The sequence below is a fragment of the Perognathus longimembris genome, chromosome 1 (assembly GCF_023159225.1).
Source record: "Perognathus longimembris pacificus isolate PPM17 chromosome 1, ASM2315922v1, whole genome shotgun sequence".
Lineage (NCBI taxonomy): Eukaryota > Metazoa > Chordata > Mammalia > Rodentia > Heteromyidae > Perognathus > Perognathus longimembris.
Genome location: NC_063161.1, coordinates 5,670,757 through 5,692,015, shown reverse-complemented (window position 1 = coordinate 5,692,015; position 21,259 = coordinate 5,670,757). Strand labels below are relative to the sequence as shown.

Below are 21,259 nucleotides of genomic sequence, written 5' to 3'. Positions count from 1 at the left end.
AATGGTAGTCCTCTAAATAGATTTTAACAAGGAAAAGATTCTCGGTTTTTGTTGTGTTTTGTGGTTGTAGGTATTGGGAATTGAACTCAGGCATTGTACTTCTTTAGTCACACTCAGCCTTTTTTTTCCCTTTACCTTCCTTTCATTTTTTTTTTTAACTCATTATGTTCAATATGTTGGAATGGGAAAAATTAGGAAAACATTTAAAGTATTGTGCATTTCTGTGACTTGAATGGAAATCTGACAAGTTACTATAGTGCTGGAATTTTCTGTTCCTAGTGTTCAAGCCATATTTCCCACTCCGGATCCTGCTGCTTTAAAAGATAGAAGAATGGAAAACCTGGTTGCATATGCTCGGAAAGTAGAAGGGGACATGTATGAATCTGCAAATAATAGAGTAAGCATGTGGCTTTTCTTTGTATTATAGAATGGTGTCCTTCCTGGTTTATCTTCCCCGCAACACTGTGTACTGAGGGGGAGTCACTTTTGCTGTCACCTCAATTTACTGTTAACTGAGTACAAGCAAGATAAAGCAATTTCCTAAGTGAAATGTTATCATGAATCATATATTTTACCTCTTAATATATTAATACATTCCTCGCATATGACACTTTATCTGGGTTGTCTTTCCATCAACTTAAAAGTGAGCTATTACTGCTCTGTGCTCTTTTGTCTAGAATATGGTGAGTCAGCTACTTGATATTTTCATCTGCAGTTTATTTTTTAAACAGCAGTTGAACTTCATTTTCTGTATTTGTCCTACTTCTTAATGTAGGATATTGTAACTTGCAAGTATGCATTCTGCAAAAGTACTTGTAGAGGCTGTGCTTTATTGTATAAGCTTGGTTTTTTGTTTGTTTGTTTTTTGCCAGTCCTGGAACTTGAACTCGGGGCCTGAGCACTGTCCTTGGCTTCTTTGCTCAAGGCTAGCACTTGATCCACAGCAACACTATAAGACTTCTGGTCACATACTGTAACATGAGCACATGCTTGAACTATCACAAAAGGATAAAGTAGATTCTTCCTTCTCTTTTAAGTGACGCTAATATTTGCTTTGGTGCATTTTTCATGTTATTTAGTTATGTTTGTTTTTAAAACAACTTTTACTTCAAAAATCCAAAAACAGGCTGAATACTACCACCTTCTAGCTGAGAAGATCTATAAAATCCAGAAAGAATTAGAAGAAAAACGAAGGACTAGACTACAGAAACAAAATATGCTACCAAATGCAAGTATGGTACCAGTTTCTATGAATCCAGGCCCTAACATGGGACAGCCACAACCAGGAATGACTTCCAGTAAGTGCTTTTTGTCCTAGTAAAACCAGTAATAGAAAAGTATATTAAAAGATTTCTGCATATTTTAGTGTGACTTGATAATTTGACATCATCTTTAGCGCCCATGATATCCTTCACAATTAGTGACACTAGAAAATTACAGGTCATATGTTTTCACTGGCTTGTGTGTGTGTTTGTATTTGTGTATCATTTGATTCTGGGTCTTGAACTCACGGCCTAGGTGCTGGCCCTGAGCTTTTTATACTCTACCACTTTGAACCACAATGCCACTTCCAGTTTTCTGGTGGTTAATTGGAGATGAGAGTGTCATGGACTTTTCCTGTACTGGTTGGCTTTGAACCTGTGGCCCTCAGATCTCATTCTCTTCAGTACTTAGGATTACAGGGGTGAGCCACTGGTGCTGGGTACCACTTTACTACTACTACTACTACTACTCTTCTTCGTCGTCGTTGTCTTCTCCTTCTTTTTGGTCATGGGGCTTGCACTTGGGCCCTGGGCATTGTCCCTGAGCTTTTTTTGCTCAAGGTTGGCATTCTAGCACCTTTACTTCTGGCTTTTTTTTCTGGTTAATTGGAGATAAGAGTCACAGTGTCCTGCCAGGGCTGGCTTTAACCCTTTCATTTCCAGTTCTCAGTTTCCTAAGTAGTAGTATACAAGGATGGTGATTTCTCGTGGATTTCTAATATGACAGAACTTGTAAATTTAACTCGCTAAGACCACTATGAGGGCTGGGAATGTGGCTTAATGATAGTGTGCTTGCCTAGTGTGCATGAAGCTCTTGATTTGATTCCTCAGTACCACATACACAAAAAAAGCTAGAAGTGGTGGTGCTGGGGCTAAAATTGTAGAGTGCTAACCTTGAAACGAAGCTCAGGCACTGATTTCAAGCCCCAGGACTGGCAAAAAAAGACTACTATGTTTTGCCCTCATTCCTTGATTACTACTAGCTTCTAAGCAATGAAATAATGGAGTCATGCACAGTTGTGCAGAGAGTACAGGCTGCTTAAATGGTGAAGAAAAGATAGGGGATAACACTGTTTAGGGGAAAGTGACTAAAGGGAGTGCCAACTGAGCCAGCAGTGACACTATACCATAAGTGGGTTGTTATGCTACTGGCTCTTAGCAGCTTTACAGTGGATATATGTACAGTCCAGTTCACATCTCTAATTCTAGCTACTTAGAAGCCTGCAAATGGGAAGATCATGGTTCAAGGCCAACCTGGCAGAAAAGTTTGAGATTCCTGTTCTATTGATAGCTGGGTGCCCTTTTATACCAGCTAGGCTGTTAAGTCTTAATAGGCACATATTGTTCCAGGCACACATCTGGGGCCCAAAAGGGAGTCCTGTTTTATCAAAACCAGCAAAGGGTGGGGGAGCTGAAGGTGAAACATCAATGGGAGGAAAATCTCACTAGTACTAAGCGTGAGATCACCAAGTTCAAATCCCGTATCTACACCGCACAAGGTAAAGAAAATACATGTCTTTTTTGCCTCGGAAGTAAAGCAGATTTTCAGACTTGGGAAAGGCAAGATGAGTGTTGGCGCTTGGTGCCAGTGGTTTATCCCTAGTTACTCAAGAGTCTGATCTGAGGGTTGTGGTTCAAGACCAGTGTGTACAAGAAATTTTGTGAGACTCTTTAACCACCAAAGTACCAGTAGTGGTATTACTCAAGTATGATAGAGTGTCAGTCTGGAGCAAAAAAAGCGCCACTTCGGCTTTTTTCTATATGTGTGGTGCTGAGGAGTCAAACCCAGGGCTTCATGTATATGAAGCAAGGACTCTACCACTAGGCCATATTCCCAGCCCAATCAGTCTGTTTTAAAAACATACATGTCTTCAGTTTGAAACCTTCATTGAAGTGAAAACACTAGATCTATTCTCCAGTTTCAAGGGGACAGTGGCTGGGCAGCTGTGCTCCAGAAGCACCATTGGTTCAAAAGAAGGTGCTAGCTGCAGCTTCTTAGTGGCAAAAGGCTGGTCCTTGGGTTTTGGTACTGACAGTTATCATCCCTTCTTGGCTGCATAGAGGTGCTAAGATGACACACCAGAACTTCTGTGCTAGTTGCAACCCTGGGAGCATACTCAGTCAGGGTGGATTAGAGTAAGGGTGCCTGATGAGAAGCATCAGACATGTCTGACCAAGTGACTGCTGGAAGGACCCAAACCCAGTATCTGTATACTTACCACTTCTTCCAGTGCCAGGATTTCATTGCCACATACTCAGCCTGGGGCCAATGGGCCCCTCATATGGCTTCATCCATCATATGGTGTTACCTCTGGGGCCACCTTTCTATCTGCAAGCCTATAGGCTGTCTTCCTGTTCTCAAGGGAATTACAGAGAGCAGGAGTTTGCTACTATTTAGGGTATTGTGGGAATCCTGGCACAGAGATGGTGTGGCGCACCTTTCCAAGGTACTGTCATTCGAAACACTAGAGTACCTCAAGTGGTCCACTGGCAGGGGGATGGAGCCACCTCTAAGTCCCATCCATAACTGATGATCTTTTTCCTAGTCCTGAAAAACATCTGAGAAGCATATTGCAGCAGGCAATGGTACCTGCTTGTTCCTAAATACAGTAGGTGTCCCTATCTCTAAGGCCAGTGCTCTGAACTTATCATAGCAGCAAGGCAAGGCCAAGATGGGGCCACAGGAAGAGAAAATGGTACCTCTGCCAGTTTGGCTCTTGCCTCAGCAGTGAGAGAACTATGGGTTAGGCTGGATTCTTGAAACTATTAATATTTTTTGGCTTTCTGTTGTTTTGGTAATGGGCAGCTGATGAAAGATCTTTGATAAACACTTTGTTTCCTCCAGATGGTCCTCTACCCGACCCAAATATGATCCGTGGTAGTGTGCCAAATCAGATGATGCCTCGGATAACGCCACAACCTGGTAAGTGGTGAAAGAGAGCCATAGGCAATTTGTAGAATCCCTAGTGTATGTTAGAATTTTACTTGCCTCTCAATATGCATCTGTAGGCCAGCAGCAGATATCTGTTCTTTGCCTTGAAACTCACTGAGAAATGGAGGATGGGTTAAAAGCATGTTGACTGGTCCAGGGACTAGCTGACAATTAATATTCAGGCATCCAGTTTAAAAATAGTTGGTCAGAATAAAGATACAGTATCTTAAAAGAGCATTTTAATTGTTAACATTGTGACTGGGGTGAATTTGTTAAGTGAATAACTTTGATAAAGTTTTCATGCACAGGCAAAATGTAGTTACTAGATTTGTATGTACTAGATTTGTCTGCTTTTTTACTTTGTAATTTGTAGTCCTCAAAAGATTTAAAAAAATAGTCTATCCTTACATTTAAAACAAAAACAAAAAAACAGTTGGTCAGGATGTAGCATTTAGTTCAGAAACCTTGTACTAGTTCTCCAGTTCCATGGATGTGTGCAAATGCAGTATTTCATATGTGCTCACAGGGTTGAATCAGTTCAGCCAGATGAATATTCCCCAGCCCCCTATTGGACCCCGACAAACCTCTCCTCTTCAGCACCATGGACAGATGGCTCAGCCTGGAGCTCTGAACCCGGTTAGTTTGGCATATTTGGATATTCTCCTTTTTAACTTTACATGGTATTTTTAAAAAATCTCTTTCTCATTTATAAATATGTTTTCTTGTGTAAGCACCTTGGCTTACACATGGCACCTTGGTGTGTGTTGCGGGGGCGGGGGTGTCCTGGGGCCTGAACTCAAGGCCTGGGCCCTGTCCCTGAGCTTTTTGCTCAAGGTGAGTGCTCTGTCATTTGATCCAAAACTCCACTTCTTGCTTTTTTCATAGTTCAGTGGAATTGCTGCTTCAAATTGCAATCCTCAGATCTCAGCCTCCTGCATGAGTAGATAGGATTACAGCGTGGTCGTCCATCTTTGCCTGGGGAGACCTTGTTCTTACATTGCACCTATGATGTAGCCCTTTAATGTAGATACAGTTAAATGGTATAAGTTTCAGAGGTGGGAAGAGATACAGTATTAAAAAGAAGTGAAGTACCAAAATCTAAATTACAAAATATTCACAGTGACCTACTTCTATAATCCTGGCTACTTGGGATACTGAGATCAGGAAATGTTGTGGCAAGAAGTATAAAATGAGAAGATGCTTATCAAATGCATACCTAGACAAAAACTAAGACCCTTTGTCAATATAACCAATACAGAAAAAAATGTTTGACTCACTAGTAGAATACTTATCTAGTAATTATGAGGCCCTGAGTTCAAATATCAGTACTATCTCCAAATGAGAAGTATTATAACGCAAATGGGAAACATACTAATTTTTGTGTTCATCTCTTACCCAGTAATGGATTTTTAGAAATTTTTTTTAACACCATGGGTCCAGTGGCTGAGGTCTGTAATCCTATCCACTAAGGAGTAAGAGATTAAGGGTATCACAGTTCAAGGCCAGATTGACAACAATTTTGCAAGACCCTATCACAACCAGTAATTAGAAAAAGAGAAAAGCTGAGTCAGTGACTCGGTCCTGTAATAGATATTTAGAAGGCTGAGATCTGAGGAGCTGAGGTAGGAAGGTTTATGGTTCTTATTGCCAGTTTACCACCAAAAAGCCACAAGTGGTAGAGTGCTAGCGTTCAGCAAAAAAGCTTAGGGACAGAACCATATAACTGGAACTGAAAAAGAAGCCAAAAAATTATAATACAATAATTGTAAGTGCAACAGCATTTGCAGTCATGAATGTTATATGATATTCAGCCACAATTGTAATACAATAATTGTAATTGCAACAGCATTTGCAGTCATGAATGTTATATGATATTCAGCCACAATTGTAGGATTTGTTTTATCCCCTAAGGATTCTTAGGATTGTGTAGGCGGCACCAACAAGAGTAAAGAGTTGATACATTGCTTTTTCTTGTTAGAATTTCAGGTAGATTTGAGTAAATGTACATTCTTTTTTTTGCCAGTCCTGGGGCTTGAACTCAGGGCCTGAGCACTGTCCCTGGCTTCTTTTTGCTCAAGGCTAGCACTCTGCCACTTGAGCCACAGTGCCACTTCTGGCCATTTTCTGTATATGTGGTGCTGGGGAATCGAACCCAGGGCTTCATGTATACGAGGCAAGCGCTCTTGCCACTAGGCCATATCCCCAGCCCTAAATGTACATTCTTGAAAGGCTTTTTTTTTTTTGGGCCAGTCCTAGGCCGTGAACTCAGGGCCTGAGCACTGTCCCTGGCTTCTTTTTTGTTCAAGGCTAGCACTCTGCCACTTGAGCCACAGCGCCACTTCTGGCCATTTTCTGTATATGTGGTGCTGAGGAATCGAACCCAGGGCCTCCTGTATACGAGGCAAGCACTCTTGCCACTAGGCCATATTCCCAGCCCGAAAGAAGGCTTTGATAAGCCATGGGGCTATTCTCTGCTGTCTTGGCATAAGTAAATGATTCTTCCATCTTTTCTCCCCTGTTCTCTCTCTTGTTTACCTATTTACTTGTCTCCCTTTCTGTTGCAAAAACTCTACAGCAGAGCCAGAGCAGTTGACAATTCCAGATGTAGTAGAATAACTCATGAAATAGTTTGGTGCTCTGTTTCTTTTACAGCCGATGGGCTATGGACCTCGAATGCAGCAGCCTTCCAGCCAGAGCCAGTTCCTCTCCCAGACTCAGTTCCCACCACAGGGCATGAATGTAACAAATATACCTTTGGCTCCTTCCAATGGTCAAGCACCGGTTTCTCAAGTATGTCTCATAAACAGACTTTTTACTCACTTTCTATTCTTGAAATTTTCTCAGTCTAAGTTTTTACAGGGAAGGGTGGCAACCAACAGTGGGTAGAAAGAAGTTTCTCTTTGTTCATTTTATTTTTGGCTTTTGTTTTGAGAAAGGATTTGCCTATCCTAGGCTGGCCTCAAACTTACCAAAAAAAGGGGGGGGATGACTTGTGTGTGCATGTGCATGTATGCTTGTGTATATATTGCTTTGTTTTTAACTTTAGAATATGTCTCCTGAAAATGAAGCAATTATTCTGTTACATAGCAGTAGTGTTGTTACAAGCTAGGAAATAATTTAAATTGGTGGTTTCCACATTTTTTTTTAGGAGTGAACACTTTTAAAAATAGAATCTTAGTGAAAACTGCAATGTAGGAGGAGGAACTCTGGCTGAAGAGAGCATAGGAGGGTCCCAGGGCACTGAGTGCTCTGTCTCCCATACCCTGCAATGCTGAGGCCATTCTGCTGAATATTTTGCAATCTCTTAGTTAAGTACAGTATCAGTTGTGTTGTCCAAAAATAAGGACTCACTCCCTCCCTTCTCCCCCCAATAATAGGATTTGGGGGGCACCTTTTAAAAGAGGCATTGCTACTCTGTTTCTTCAGTTTGTTGTAAATGCTTATAACCTGCCTCTCGAAATAACTTGTGTTTTTCATTTTAACAGGCACAAATGTCCAGTTCTTCCTGCCCAGTGAACTCTCCTATAATGCCTCCAGGGTCTCAAGGAAGCCACATTCACTGTCCCCCTCTCCCTCAACAAGCTTTGCATCAGAATTCACCCTCTCCTGTCCCTAGTCGTACCCCTACTCCTCATCACACTCCTCCAAGCATAGGGGCTCCACAGCCACCAGCAACGGCAATTCCAGCACCTGTTCCTACACCTCCTACTTTGCCACCTGGGCCACAGTCCCAAGCTCTACATCCCCCCTCCAGGCAGACACCTACACCACCAACAACACAGCTTCCTCCTCAAGTGCAGCCTTCACTTCCTGCTGCTCCTTCAGCTGAGCAGCCCCAGCAGCAGCCTCGGTCACAGCAGAGTGTAGCAGCCTCTGTTCCTACCCCAACAGCGCCTCTGCTGCCGCCACAGCCCACAACCCCGGTGAGCAGAGATTGGGAGAGATTGAGCATTAGGAAGAATGACTCCAGTCTGGTAGACTTATACATCGTTTCTTTCTTAAATCTATTTCTTGTCTCCATATGTAGAATGAATCTTAATTCTTTTCCTGATTTTCCACAGATTTTGTTTAGGTCTTGCCTTTGAGTTTTTTTATGTTGAATTCTGAGGCCTGAAGGCAATAAAGGTCCATAAGGGAAAGAGTTGTATACCAGTGCTGGGGCTTGAACTTAGGGCCTGGGCACCATTCGTGAGCTCCTTTTGTCTTCTTTCACTTGAACCACAGCCCCACTTTTTCAGTATTCATTTGGAGATGAGTCTCATAGGCTTTCTTGCCAGGGCTGGTTTTTAAACTTTGTCCAAGGTGGATGCATGCCTCAAGTGGTAGAAAGACCCTTGGTTCAATCCCTAGTACCATGCCCATAAAACATCAAAAACTTCTTTATTGAGAAGTGTAAACCAAAAGATAATCCTTTCCTTGTCTTAATAAGTGTACTCGCCTGAAGCACTCTGGTTTGGAATTTTCACCACTCACATACTTGCCAGAGAATGATACTTACCAGAGATACTTGCTGGCTATTTTATATATAACTTGCCAGACAGAGTAGTCAAATCCTTAATCTCAGTGTTCTTAACACAAACAGTGTAAGCGTAACACCATAGGACTATCCAAAAATAAGTGGTAAATCCAGTGTGGTTTAAAGTCTGGTTGTGGAATTTGACAAGCTTCTCACGTGCTTTGCCCTTTTCTGCCCAGCTTTCCCAGCCTGCTGTAAGCATCGAAGGACAGGTTTCAAACCCTCCATCGACTAGTAGTGCTGAAGTAAATTCTCAGAATATTCCTGAGAAACAGCCTTCACAGGAAGTAAAAACAGAGGTTAAAATGGAAGTAGATCAACCACAATCAGCAGATGCTCAGTCTGAAGATATCCCAGAGGTGAGACAGAAGTTAGTTGCTATGATTTTGTTTTGGTACTCAGTGTAAGGTGTATCTGTAGTAAATACAATGAAAGCATCTCACAATATTGAAAATTCCTTACTTGTGTTTTAGACTAAACCAGAAGACTGTAAAGTGGAACCTTCAGAAACAGAAGAGAGAGGTACAGAGATGAAAAGTGAAATAAAAGAAGAAGACCAGCCAAATACTTCAGCTACTCAGTCCTCTCCAGTTCCAGGACAGTCAAAGAAAAAGAGTAAGTCTTTTGAGTATTCTGTTCTTTGAGAAATATTAAAATAAAGACTTATGGAATAGGTTAGCAGCCCCTTGGGCCTCAGAAATGGGCATTAATGTGATGTGATTATGTTGTTAGGAGCCTTAGGACTGGTCTCTTTATTACATACATACATACATACATACATACATAGATACATGTATGTATGTATGTATATAGTTGGAAAAGAGCAACCACTGGTTATCATGTCCCCCCTCTTGTGGGTTTTTTTTGGGGGGGGGCGGGGCAGAGCATTTTGGTAGTTCACTCCCATAGACACTTACCTTGTTTTAACTGGGCATCAGTAGCTCGAGCATAGCTAGAGTCCCAGCTCCTCAGGAGCCCCAGATCTGAGAATTGCAGTTTCACAACCAGCCATTGGAGGAAAGTGCAATCAAATTTTAATCTCCAATTAACTACCTAATAAAAGCCCAAAATCAAAGCTATACCTCAGGTGATTTAGTGCTAACATTGATCACATAAAGATCAGGACAGAAACAAAGCCCTGAGTTCAAGCCCCAGATCTGGCACACACACACACGCACACACACACACAATGTACACTATAACTGTTACTACTAGGGCATGTCTCTAAAACATAAAACATGTACACTTGTGGTTTAGGGTAGGAGCCTAGCCTAAAGTGGTGCAGTGGGTCCCTAGCATATCCAAGGCCCTGGATTTGACCCCCAATTCTGCCATAAAACAAAATATAAAGCATCCTATCTGTTGAGGCATGGTGGTGTACACATTTAATCCCAGCATTTTGGAGGTACAATTTGCAGGATTTTGATTTTTGTGTGAGCCCAGGCTATACAGTAAGACACTGTCTGAAAAACAATCTGAATGAATTAAACATCTAATCTTACTGTAGTTTAAATTTTGCTTATGTTGAACATAACCACGCCTAAGAGCCATAGTTTTTTCTTTTTGGTCCAATTTTTAATGCCCTGATGGTAATGCTTCTAGGTAAGATAAAGGAACTTTTTTTTTCCTTCTTTCCTCCCTCTCTCTGTCCTTCTTTTTATATAAGTTCCACTTTCACATGTGTATATTCATATTTGTTTGGTTCCCTTCCTCTTTCAATTTGCTTTTGTTTTTATTTATTTTTGAGGTAGTCGCACTTCTGCTGTTCAAGCATATGTTAGGCACCAGTCACCACCAAGCCCCGCACTTGGTTTAAAAGTAGTCTTAAAAACTTTGCCTGGGCTAGTCTTGAACCATGATCACCAATCTCAGTCTCTAAATAGCCAGAATAACTACAAATGTGAGCTACCAAGGCTTTCGTGGTGTTAAGAGTGCAAACCTGTATATATGTTTTTTTTTTTTTGGAGAGTTCAAAGCCTAACCTTTGCCATTAAAATAATATGTATTTTCACTGTTTTTCTAAATTTTTTATGTATTTACTGCCCATTCTGGGCCTGAGCACTGTCCCTGGCTGCTTTTTGCTCAAGGCTAGCACTCTGCCACGAGCCACAGTGCCATTTCTGGTTCTTTCTATATATGTAGTTCTGAGGAATCAACCCAGGGCTTCATGTATACAAGGCAAGCACTCTACTACTAGACCATATTCCCAGCCCGTCTTTTCACTTCTAAAACATCAAATCTCAGCTGAGCACAGTTGGCTCGCGCCTGTAATCCTAGTTGTTTAGGAGGCTGAGATCCAAGTATTGCCATTCAAAAGTCAATCCAGGCTGGAAAGTCCATGAGACAACCATTAAATGCTGTGGCTTATAGTGATAGAATACTAGCCTTGAGCAAAAGAGCTCAGACAGTGACCCAGCCCTGACTTCAAGCCCTGTGACCACTACCATCAGCAACAACAAAACATTTGTTGAGGAACTCTAATCTTTTTAGTTCTTTTAGGGATAAGACAGCACTATGTCTCAGTTTTTTTGTTTTTTTTTTTGCCAGTCCTGGGGCTTGGACTCTGGGCCTGAGCACTATCCCTGGCTTCTTTTTGCTCAAGGCTAGCACTCTGCCACTTGAGCTACAGCACCACTTCTGGCCATTTTCTGTATATGTGGTGCTGGGGAATCGAACCCAGGGCCTCATGTATATGAGGCAGGCACTCTTGCCACTAGGCCATATCCCCAGCCCTATGTCTCAGTTTTGACTTGCTAAATACTGATAGGAAGGAGGAAGTTTACTGTTATGCTTCACAGCATCCATCCTCTTACCAGTGCTATGTTTTGGACTATTATTTTGGGAAGTCACTTTGTGTGCCTGCATGCATGTAGAGGGTGTGTGTGTGTGTGTGTGTGTGTGTGTGTGTGTGTGTGTGTGTGTGTGTGTGTGTGTACTTGAACTCGTAGCCTGAGTACTGTCCCCTTTTTCACTCATGGTTGGACCTCTACCACTTGATTGAGCTATAGCTCCTCTTAGATTTTGTTAGTTATTTGGAGATAAACATCTCATTGTCATTGCTAGCCTGGCTGGCTTTGAACCACAACCCTCAGATCTCAGCCTCCTGAGTAACTATAATTACAGACATGAGCCCCTGGAATCCAGCTGAATATGTCTTAGTTCAAGTTGTGAACTGAAAATTAATTGTACTAGTCAGTGATGACAAGGTATTTAGTTTTGGAGGTACTCAGTGAAGCAGAACAGAAGTTGGAAAGTGAGACCAGGTTTACTTGTCTGAAGACTATACAGTCACTTTGGGTTTTCTAATTTTTCATATGTATTGTTTCATATACATTTAGTGCTTTACCATAGGCATTTCCAAAGTTGTTTTACTTATGAAAATTAATTTCAAATATATTTTTCTTGAAAGTTTTCAAACCAGAGGAATTACGACAGGCTCTAATGCCAACATTAGAGGCACTTTACCGTCAGGACCCAGAATCTCTTCCCTTTCGTCAGCCTGTGGACCCTCAGCTTCTAGGAATTCCTGTAAGTACTTGGTAGTATTGTTGATGTCTTTATTTGAGCTATAATTCACACATTATACAGCTACCAAAGTATGCAGTTCAGTGGGATTTTATATATTCACACAGTTGTATAATCACCACTTTTCAGTTTTATACGCCCCCAGAAGAAACGCCACATCTATTAAAACCACTGCCTATTTCCTTCCCAAACATTCTATTCAAACTTCCTCTTCCCTCAGCCATGTATAATGTCACTAGTCTGCCTTTGGAATCATGTGAAAATGGGAATATAAAATACATTAGTAAAAAAATTGTGTTTATTTGGCAGCATGAGGGATCTGACCTAGGTCCTAAGGAATTATAGGGACTCTACACTAGGATTAATTTTTTTTGCAGTTCATCTATGTTTTTTTGTTGTTGTGTTGGGGTTTTTTGGTTTGTTTTGGCAGTCCTGGAACTTGAACTCAGGGCCTGAGCACTGTCCCTGGCTTCTTTTTGCTCACGGCTAGCACTCTACCACTTGAGCCACAGCGCCACTTCTGGCCTTTTTTTTTTTTTTTTTTTTTAATAATATATATGGGTGCTGAAGAATGGATCCCAGGGATTCGAGGCAAGTACTCAAATACTCTCTCTACCTCCCGCTAAGCCATATTTCCAGCCCATCATCTATGGTTTATTTTTATTTAGTTTTGAGACAAGGTTTCACTATTTAACAGCCTGCTTCAGCTTCTGGGGTGATAGGATCCCCTATCAAGTATAGTGTTTTACTTTTTTTTTTTCCTTCCATCTAATAACAGTCCATTTATACATTAATTAGTTGCTTTCTTATTTGGGTTGTGTCTACATTTTGACTATGGAGGATAGCATATGTTAGGATTTCACTTCTGGGCTTTAAACTTACTCGGGTGACTTGCTCATTCAGCTGGCAATCTGCCTATTGAGCCATGCCTGCTGTTTTCTGGTTATTTTGGAGTTTGAGTCCCACATACTCTGCCTGGTCTGGCTCTGAATCTCATCGTTCAAATCTCAGCTTCCTGAGTAGATAGGATTACAGGATTACGTCCAGGTTTTTTTTTTTTTTTTTTTTTTTTTTTTGTGGATGTAGATATTCCTCTATGCTGTGTACTCAGTGATACAAGTATTATCTTGTGGGCTTTTTTTTTTTTTTTTTTGCCAGTCCTGGGGCTTGAACTCAGGGCCTGAGCACTGTCCCTGGCTTCTTTTTGCTCAAAGCTAGCACTCTGCCACTGAGCAACAGCTTCACTTCTGGCTTTTTCTATATATGTGGTGCTGAAGAATCGAACCCAGCGTTTCATGTGTATGAGACAAGCCCTCTGCCAATAGGCCATATTCCCAGCCTCCTTAATTTTGTTTGTTCTGTTGTGGAGAAATAGTCTCATGGCCTTTCTCTCCCAGTCTGGCTTTGAACAGTGATCCTCAGATCACTGTTGTTTAGGCATGAGCCTCTAACACTTGGCTCATATGTAGCTTAATTTTTATTTTTTATTTTGCCAGTCCTGGTCCTGCTAGTGTTTTACCACTTGTGCCACAACGCTATTTCCAGCCTTATCTGTTTCATGTGGTACTGAGAATCAAACCCAGGGCTTCACTCTACTACCCAGGGCAAGCACTCTACTACTAAGCCACATTCACAGACCGGCTTTTTTTAAAAATACTATTTGATTTTAATACATGACAGAATTAGGGGTCCAACTTGAAGACCTCTGCGCCTTGAGTTGATCTCATGTGTACTATGGCACAGAGCATCCGTGTTTGGTTCAGTTGTCTGTTGACCTGTTCAGGTTCTCTCGTAGCTTTATTCTTTGCCATCTGAGCCACTTTGTATATTTGTAGTCTTAATTTTTAAAAGTCATGGGCAATAGTCTTAGCTACTTAGGTGAGACCCAGAGGATCATGGTTGGAAGGCTGGCCTAAATTGTTAGTACTAGTTGAGGCCTTGTACAAGTAAGCACTAGTAACAGCACCAAGACTCTGAATTCAAGCTCCTGTAACAGCACCAAACATAAACACACAAATGTGACGGGTGTCAATTGATTCTTGGGGAATATAGTCAAAGACACGCTGTATTAAGTATTAATGGTGGTCAAAGGAAGATAACTCCCTGTGCCCTAAATATACTGTACAAAATGAGTAATATTGCTTGGTGTTGCTTATCTTACTAGGATTACTTTGATATTGTGAAGAGCCCCATGGATCTTTCTACTATCAAGAGGAAGTTAGATACTGGCCAGTACCAAGAGCCCTGGCAATATGTGGATGACATTTGGCTCATGTTCAACAATGCCTGGTTATATAACCGGAAAACTTCAAGAGTATACAAATACTGCTCCAAGCTATCTGAGGTCTTTGATCAAGAAATTGACCCTGTCATGCAAAGCCTTGGATATTGTTGTGGCAAAAAGGTAAAAATATGGCAATGATTGTCCTGCTTCTGGATTTGACAGATTCTCCCCTTCTTTCTCAACAACTTCTTTTCTTAGATCCTGTTTTCACCACTTCTCACCCTTACCCTTTTCCCCCTGTTGTCTTAAAGTGCTAGGGATAAAACCAAGGGCCTCAGATGGAGTTTATTCTTAGTTGCACACACCTAGTAGAATACTTGATTTTTAAAAATTTTTTTGTTTATAGGGCTTTTGAACTCAGCTGTTCCTGGGCTCTTTTGCTCAAGGCTAGCACTATACCACTTTGAGCCATTGCACCACTTCTAGTTTTCTAGTGATTAATTGGAAATATCAAGTTTCTTTCAGGGCTCTTTCTAACTCCAGTCCTCAAATCTTGAGCCACTGGCGCCCAACTATAAAAATTTCTTTCTTTATGCAGTACTGGGACATAAACTCCAGATTTCAAGCTCTCACCTTTTTCACTCAGGGCTGGCACTTTACCACTTGAGCTACACCTCCTCTCTTGTTTCTTAAGGTAGGACAATAAAGTCCTGAAATTGAACTTTGTTATTTAAGCAAAATAATTATTTTATTTATTTATTTTTGCCAGTCCTGGGGCTTGGACTTGGCCTGAGCACTGTCCCTGGCTTCTTTTTGCTCAAGGCTAGCACTCTACCTCTTGAGCCACATCGCCACTTCCAGGTTTTTCTCTGTATGTGGTGCTGAGGAATTGAACCCAGGGCTTCATGCATGCTAGGCAAACAATGTACCTACCGCTAAGCCACATTCCCAGTCCCCCAAAGTAATTATCTTAATCTAATTCATTTTACCATAAATATAATTTGGATTTAGCTCTCATTTGTGTTTTTGTAAATTGTTACATAAACAGTTTAAGGTTACTTTGTGCCTTTATTAGGGCTTGAGCTCCAGGCTGGTATTATGGCTCAGATTGGTTTTCAGTAACCGAGGTATTTCATCATTTTCATATATGACTCTTCTTCAGATCCTTTCTTTTTTGTTTTTGTTTTTCCAGTTCTAGGGCTTGAACTCAGGGCCTGGACACTGTCCCTGAAGCTCTTTTGGCTCAAGGCTTGCTCTCTGTCACTTGAGCCACACTGCCACTTCTGGCTTTTTCTGAGTAGTTTATTGGAAATAAAGAGTCTCATGGGCTTTTCTGCGTGGGCTTGTTTTGAACCTGGATCCTCAGATCTTAGCCTCTTGAGTAGCTAGGATTAGTGGCATGAGCCACTTCACCTGGCCCTTTTACACTTTCAACAAATGTTTTCTTTTGCAGTTGGAGTTCTCTCCACAGACACTATGTTGCTATGGCAAACAGTTATGCACAATCCCTCGTGATGCCACTTACTACAGTTACCAGAACAGGTAAGTTGGATCATGTGTAAGATGCTGGTCTGTGTGTCCTCGTGTCTAGAGGAATGCATGTGGATTGGACCAGCACAGTTTCATGCTTCATGTGTAACTTGCTTGAAAAACACCTGTACCACACAAGTTCTATTCTTGTTTTTACATTTCAGGAATACATTACATTTTCGAATAAAAAGTAGCCTTGTTTTAGTTGTGTGGGCACTTATTTTTGTTTTTATGTTTTTAAGTACTAGAGTTCAAACCTAGGGCCTTCAAAGCATTCTATGAAGTGCTCTTTAACACTGAGTTACAACCCTGGATCTTTATTTATTTATTTTATTATTGGTCATGGGGTTTGAACTCTGCCTTCGGTGCTGCCCTTGAGCTCTTCAGCTCAAGGCTGTAGTGCTCTACCACTTGAGCCACAGTACTACTTCCAGCCTTTTCTGTTTATGTTGTGCTGAGAAATCAAACCCAGGGCTTCATGGCATGCTAGGCAAGCATTCTGCTGAATAACATTCCCACCCCTGGATCGTTATTTTATTTATTTATTTATTTATTGGCCAGTCCTAGGCCGTGAACTCAGGGCCTGAGCACTGTCCCTGGCTTCTTTTTTTTTAGCTCAAGGCTAGCACTCAGCCACTTGAGTCACAGCGCCACTTCTGGCCATTTTCTGTATATGTGGTGCTGGGGAATCGAACCCAGGGCTTCAAGTATATGAGGCAAGTGCTCTTTGCCACTAGGCCATATCCCCAGCCCCTGGATCTTTATTTTATAAAGGAGGAATCCAAGGACTCTTGGAGGCTTGACCTCAGAACCTTGGTGCTATCCCTGAACTTCTTTTTCTCAAGGATAGCATTCTGCCGCTTAAGCCAACACTCCACTTCTGGCTTTTTAGAGTAGTTTATTGGCAGTAAGAGATTTCCCTGCCCATACTGGCTTTGAACTATAATCCTCAGATGCCAGCCTCCTGAATAGATGTGATTACAGGTGTGTGAGCACTGGCTCTCAGCAGGACTTCATTAAAATCACAACTGAAGATTCTTGCCAGCTAATTGCGGGTCCTATCTGTAATCCTAGCTACTTGAGATTCTGCAAAGCCAGCCCAGTGGTAAAATGTCAATAATCTGTGAAAAGCATCCTAGATGCATGGCTTAGCCCCAGCCAAGTGAGCAAGCCAGTGGCCCTCTACATTCAAATTATTAATAGCAGCACAGAACAAAACAATAAGAGCTTTGCAAACGCTGACTATTAAGTAGAACTTTGTTTTTTTGTTGTTGTTGTTGTTTGTTTGTTTGTTTGTTTGTTTTTTTGGCCAGTCCTAGGCCATGAACTCAGGGCCTGAGCACTGTCCCTGGCTTCTTTTTTGCTCAAGGCTAGCACTCTGCCACTTGAGCCACAGCGCCACTTCTGGCCATTTTCTGTATATGTGGTGCTGAGGAATCGAACCCAGGGCCTCATGTATACGAGGCAAGCACTCTTGCCACTAGGCCATATTCCCAGCCCCTTTTAAGTAGAACTTATTATTAGTCTTGAGGTTCAAGCCCAGCTTAGGCATTAAAGTTAGCCCCTATCTTAACCAGTAAGACAGTCAGCAATAACATATGCCTGTGATCCCAACTACTGGGCAGGGATGCATTGGTAGGAGGATCATTTTCCACACTTCCTACCCTATCTGAAAATAACAGAAAGCAAAAGTACTAAATGCTATGTTTTAAATGTAAGCAAGCACAAGATCCCGAGATCAGCTTTGATTCCATCCCCATGCCTAGATTTTTGCGTATGGCCCATCACTAATTTCGTCTGATTAAACAAATGAAAACAGATTCCCTAGTATTTGTTTTGTCTTCCATAAGCAAATTAAAAGGGAAATTTCCAACATGCCCATCTATAGTGGTACAGAGAATGACAGGGTTCTAGGGAATGAGGCACTTCTGCTTTACTTTCTCAGTGGGTTACAAAAACATAACTTGCGTTTACCAATCACTTAACCAGGAATCTTTCCTGTTTTTAGTAGTCAGCTTATACCATGCAGGCACTGGCATGGTAAAAAGGCTGGGTATTTAATTGCCCTTGTTAAATAAAACCAAGCCCATGGTGATGTTTGTGAACTTGTGTGCTACAGATGCATTTCTAGCTTGAAAAATTTCATCTAAACTTTTCTTTTTGTTTTATTTACCAAAAACAGTGCACTTTTGGTGGTTTATTGGCATGAGAATATAGTTTTTTTGCTCTTTAAAATGTCCTTCATATATGTATATATATAGTGTGTGTATGTATGTGTATGTATATATACATATATAATGCAAGTAATAATTGGCATGGAAATGAGTTTTTCACTCATACTTTTTTTTTTTTTTTTTTAGGTACTAGGGTTTGAACACTGGGTCTTACACTCAGCTTGCCTGTTTGGTTGGTGTTTCTGTCACTTGAAACATGCCTCCAGACTTGTTTATTGCTGGTTATTTGGAGCTGGAGTCTCATGGACTTTCACTCTGGCCTGGCTTTAAGCTTGGATCCTTTGGATTCTAGACTGCCTATTAACTAGTGCTTAAGGCACCTGACTGCATTTTTCCATTATTTGTTTATTCATTCTTTTGCCGCTCCTAGGGCTTGAACTCCGGGCCTGGGCACTATCCCTGAGCCTCTGTGCTCAAAGCTAGTGCACTACCACTTGAGCCAGAGCACCACTTCTGGCATTTTTGAGTAGTTTATTGGAGATAAGAATCTCACAGGAACTTATGCTGGCTTCAAACTCCAATCCTCAGATTTTAGCCTCCTGGCTAGTAAGATTACAGGCATCAGCTACCAGCACAAGGCTCATTTTTCACATTTTAAACAGCAGCCTAAATAGTATTTTTATCATGTACTTGGCCACTCCTAGTGCATTTTATCTTTTGAATCCAGTCATTCCATAGATGTAGTCAGCACTTATCTGCTTAATGCAAACTCCATGAAAAAACTTTTTAAATTACACTTAGTACCAAATTTTGTTTTTCATTTCTAAGTTTTGATTGATTAATCAGTAGTACTGGAGTGGCATACTAGCCCTTTCAGTTTGTTTTTCCAATATGTTCTAGTGTTTTTCCCTTCTCTGATTTCAGTCTACTAACCTCATACAAGAGCCTCATACATGGCTGGGATATCAGGCACACTCTACTATGTTTGGCTTAGTAGTTGAGATGGGGCAAACAGCCATCTTCATAATCTCCCAATTGTTTTCTGGTACCCATAGTGGATTTTTTTTTTCATTTTTGTCTTTTCTTTAGAAATAGGATTAGTATGATTATGATTGCCATGTTTTGGTCATGGTCAGAATAGGACCTTTCCTGTTGGCATATTATTTTTCCTTCAAGACTATTTATACCAAGTAGTATTAGTGAAATAAAAGTGTGTGGGTTTATGTAAGTGAAACTTTTGTTTTTATTTGCTGTAGTCATTTGCTACTTGTTATTCCATTGAGATATTTAATGCTAATCTGTGCTTTGCCTTGGCTTTCTGCTTTGTGTTGTCCTGTCTTGCTTTTGTTTTTTGTTGTCCTGCAATCCCTCATTTCTTCGTTTGTTGTGTTTTTTTTTTTCCTCCCTCATGCTTGTCGTTGTCTGCACTTGGCTTTGATTGCAAAAAACAAAACAAAAAAACCCAAACTGTGGGGCCCATAAATCTGCATCATTGAATGTCCTTGTCGCCGTTGATGACCTGCTCTCTGCTCCCGTTCCCCTCCTTGGCCTGCTGTGATTGGTGGCTTCGTTGCTTGGCTTGGGCTGTGTTGTGTGAACGGAACAGTTCACCCCAGTATGGCCTTCTTGCCGACAGGTATCATTTCTGTGAGAAGTGTTTCAATGAAATCCAAGGGGAGAGCGTTTCTTTGGGGGATGACCCTTCCCAGCCTCAGACGTAAGTAACATATTATTTTGAGAAATAACTTTTTTAAAATTTTTGTTTTCAGTTCTAGGGATTTGGTCTTAAATTGTGCTGTCCAACATTAGCTTAGCCACAGGTACCTAAGTACCAATTAATTTAAAAGCAAATAAAATTTGAAGTTGCTTCTCATCTGAACTCTCATATTTCATTTGCATAATGGCCATCTGTGGCTAATGGCTACCATAATGGTTGACACCAGCTCATCCTAGCATTCTAGACAATGCTAGCCTAGGAAATTGGTCAGCAAACGTCATCTTGCTAGTAAAATTATTTTTCTATGAGGAAACAGCTTCTCTTCTAAGAATAGAAAGGTAGGTATAAGAATATTGCTTCCAGAACTGAATTTGCACAGATTCAGTAATGGCCATGTGTCTATCTCTTGATATCCACATCACTGTACTGTGAATAGAATTTAACAGTATGTTAAACCCCTTCCTGTTTTGCAGTCCTATAAGCTTTTATGGTTTGGTAAATGCCTAGGAAATTTTCAAATACATACACACAACTATACTAGTTGTGTGTGTGTCTGTGTGTGAGTGGGCCTGACAGAGCCTGAGTGCTGTCTTTGAGGTTTTTGTCTTAATTATTTAATTTATTTTATATAAGGTTAGTGCTTTACCACTTAGGCCACACTTCCACTAGTAGCTTTTTGGTGGTTAGAGATAGTTTTCTAGACCTTTCTGTCTCTCCTAGCTTTCAACCCCAAGCCTGAGATCTTAAGCCTCCCAAGTAGTTACTCTTACAGTAGTAATTTTAATCTGTTAGGACTGAGACATCATATTTCATTTTAGTTTAAGAATTAGTGTTAATTACATAATTCTTCTAAGTTTTATTCACCTATAATAAATCATTAAGATCACCCCTTAAAGATAAAGAGTTTTCGGTTGGGAATGTGGCCCGGTGGTAGAGTGCTTGCCTAGCATGCGTGAAGTCCTGGGCTTGATTCCTCAGTACCACATAAACAGGAAAAAAAACAGTACCAGAACTGACACTGTGGCTCAAGTGGTAGAGTACTAGCCTTGAGCTCAGGAACAGTGCCCAGACACTGAGTTCAAGTCCCAGGATTGGGGAAAAAAATAAAGAATTGTAGGGTTACTCATTAAAATGGGATTTTCCAAGTACTTATACCTGTAATCCTAGTTACTGAGGAGGCCAGATCTGAGAATCAGAAAGACCAGAATTGATGTTGTGGCTCAAGTTGTGAAGTGTTAGCCTTAAGCACAAAAGGCTTAGGAACAGAGCCCAGTCCTTGCGTTCAAGCCCCCAGTACCTGCACCAAAAAATGAACCAACAAAATATGGGGGTGGGGAGAAGCCAGGACTCTAAGACAACCTGGTTGGTTTATCTTTTCA

General features: G+C 41.1%; 1 protein-coding gene across 2 annotated transcripts in view; it reads left to right on the top strand.

Annotated features, from left to right (window-relative positions):
- The window catches only part of Ep300 (E1A binding protein p300), a 75,138-nt gene that overhangs the window by 33,568 nt on the left and 20,311 nt on the right, over positions 1-21,259 (top strand). For both annotated transcript variants that reach the window (XM_048354825.1, XM_048354821.1), the window contains 12 exons: positions 280-397; positions 1,127-1,298; positions 4,108-4,185; positions 4,721-4,830; positions 6,847-6,984; positions 7,680-8,117; positions 8,890-9,069; positions 9,184-9,325; positions 12,120-12,238; positions 14,400-14,639; positions 15,913-16,001; positions 19,800-19,880. In XM_048354825.1, coding sequence (XP_048210782.1) covers positions 280-397; positions 1,127-1,298; positions 4,108-4,185; positions 4,721-4,830; positions 6,847-6,984; positions 7,680-8,117; positions 8,890-9,069; positions 9,184-9,325; positions 12,120-12,238; positions 14,400-14,639; positions 15,913-16,001; positions 19,800-19,880 — 1,905 coding nt within the window. The remainder of the gene's footprint in view (positions 1-279; positions 398-1,126; positions 1,299-4,107; positions 4,186-4,720; positions 4,831-6,846; positions 6,985-7,679; positions 8,118-8,889; positions 9,070-9,183; positions 9,326-12,119; positions 12,239-14,399; positions 14,640-15,912; positions 16,002-19,799; positions 19,881-21,259) is intronic.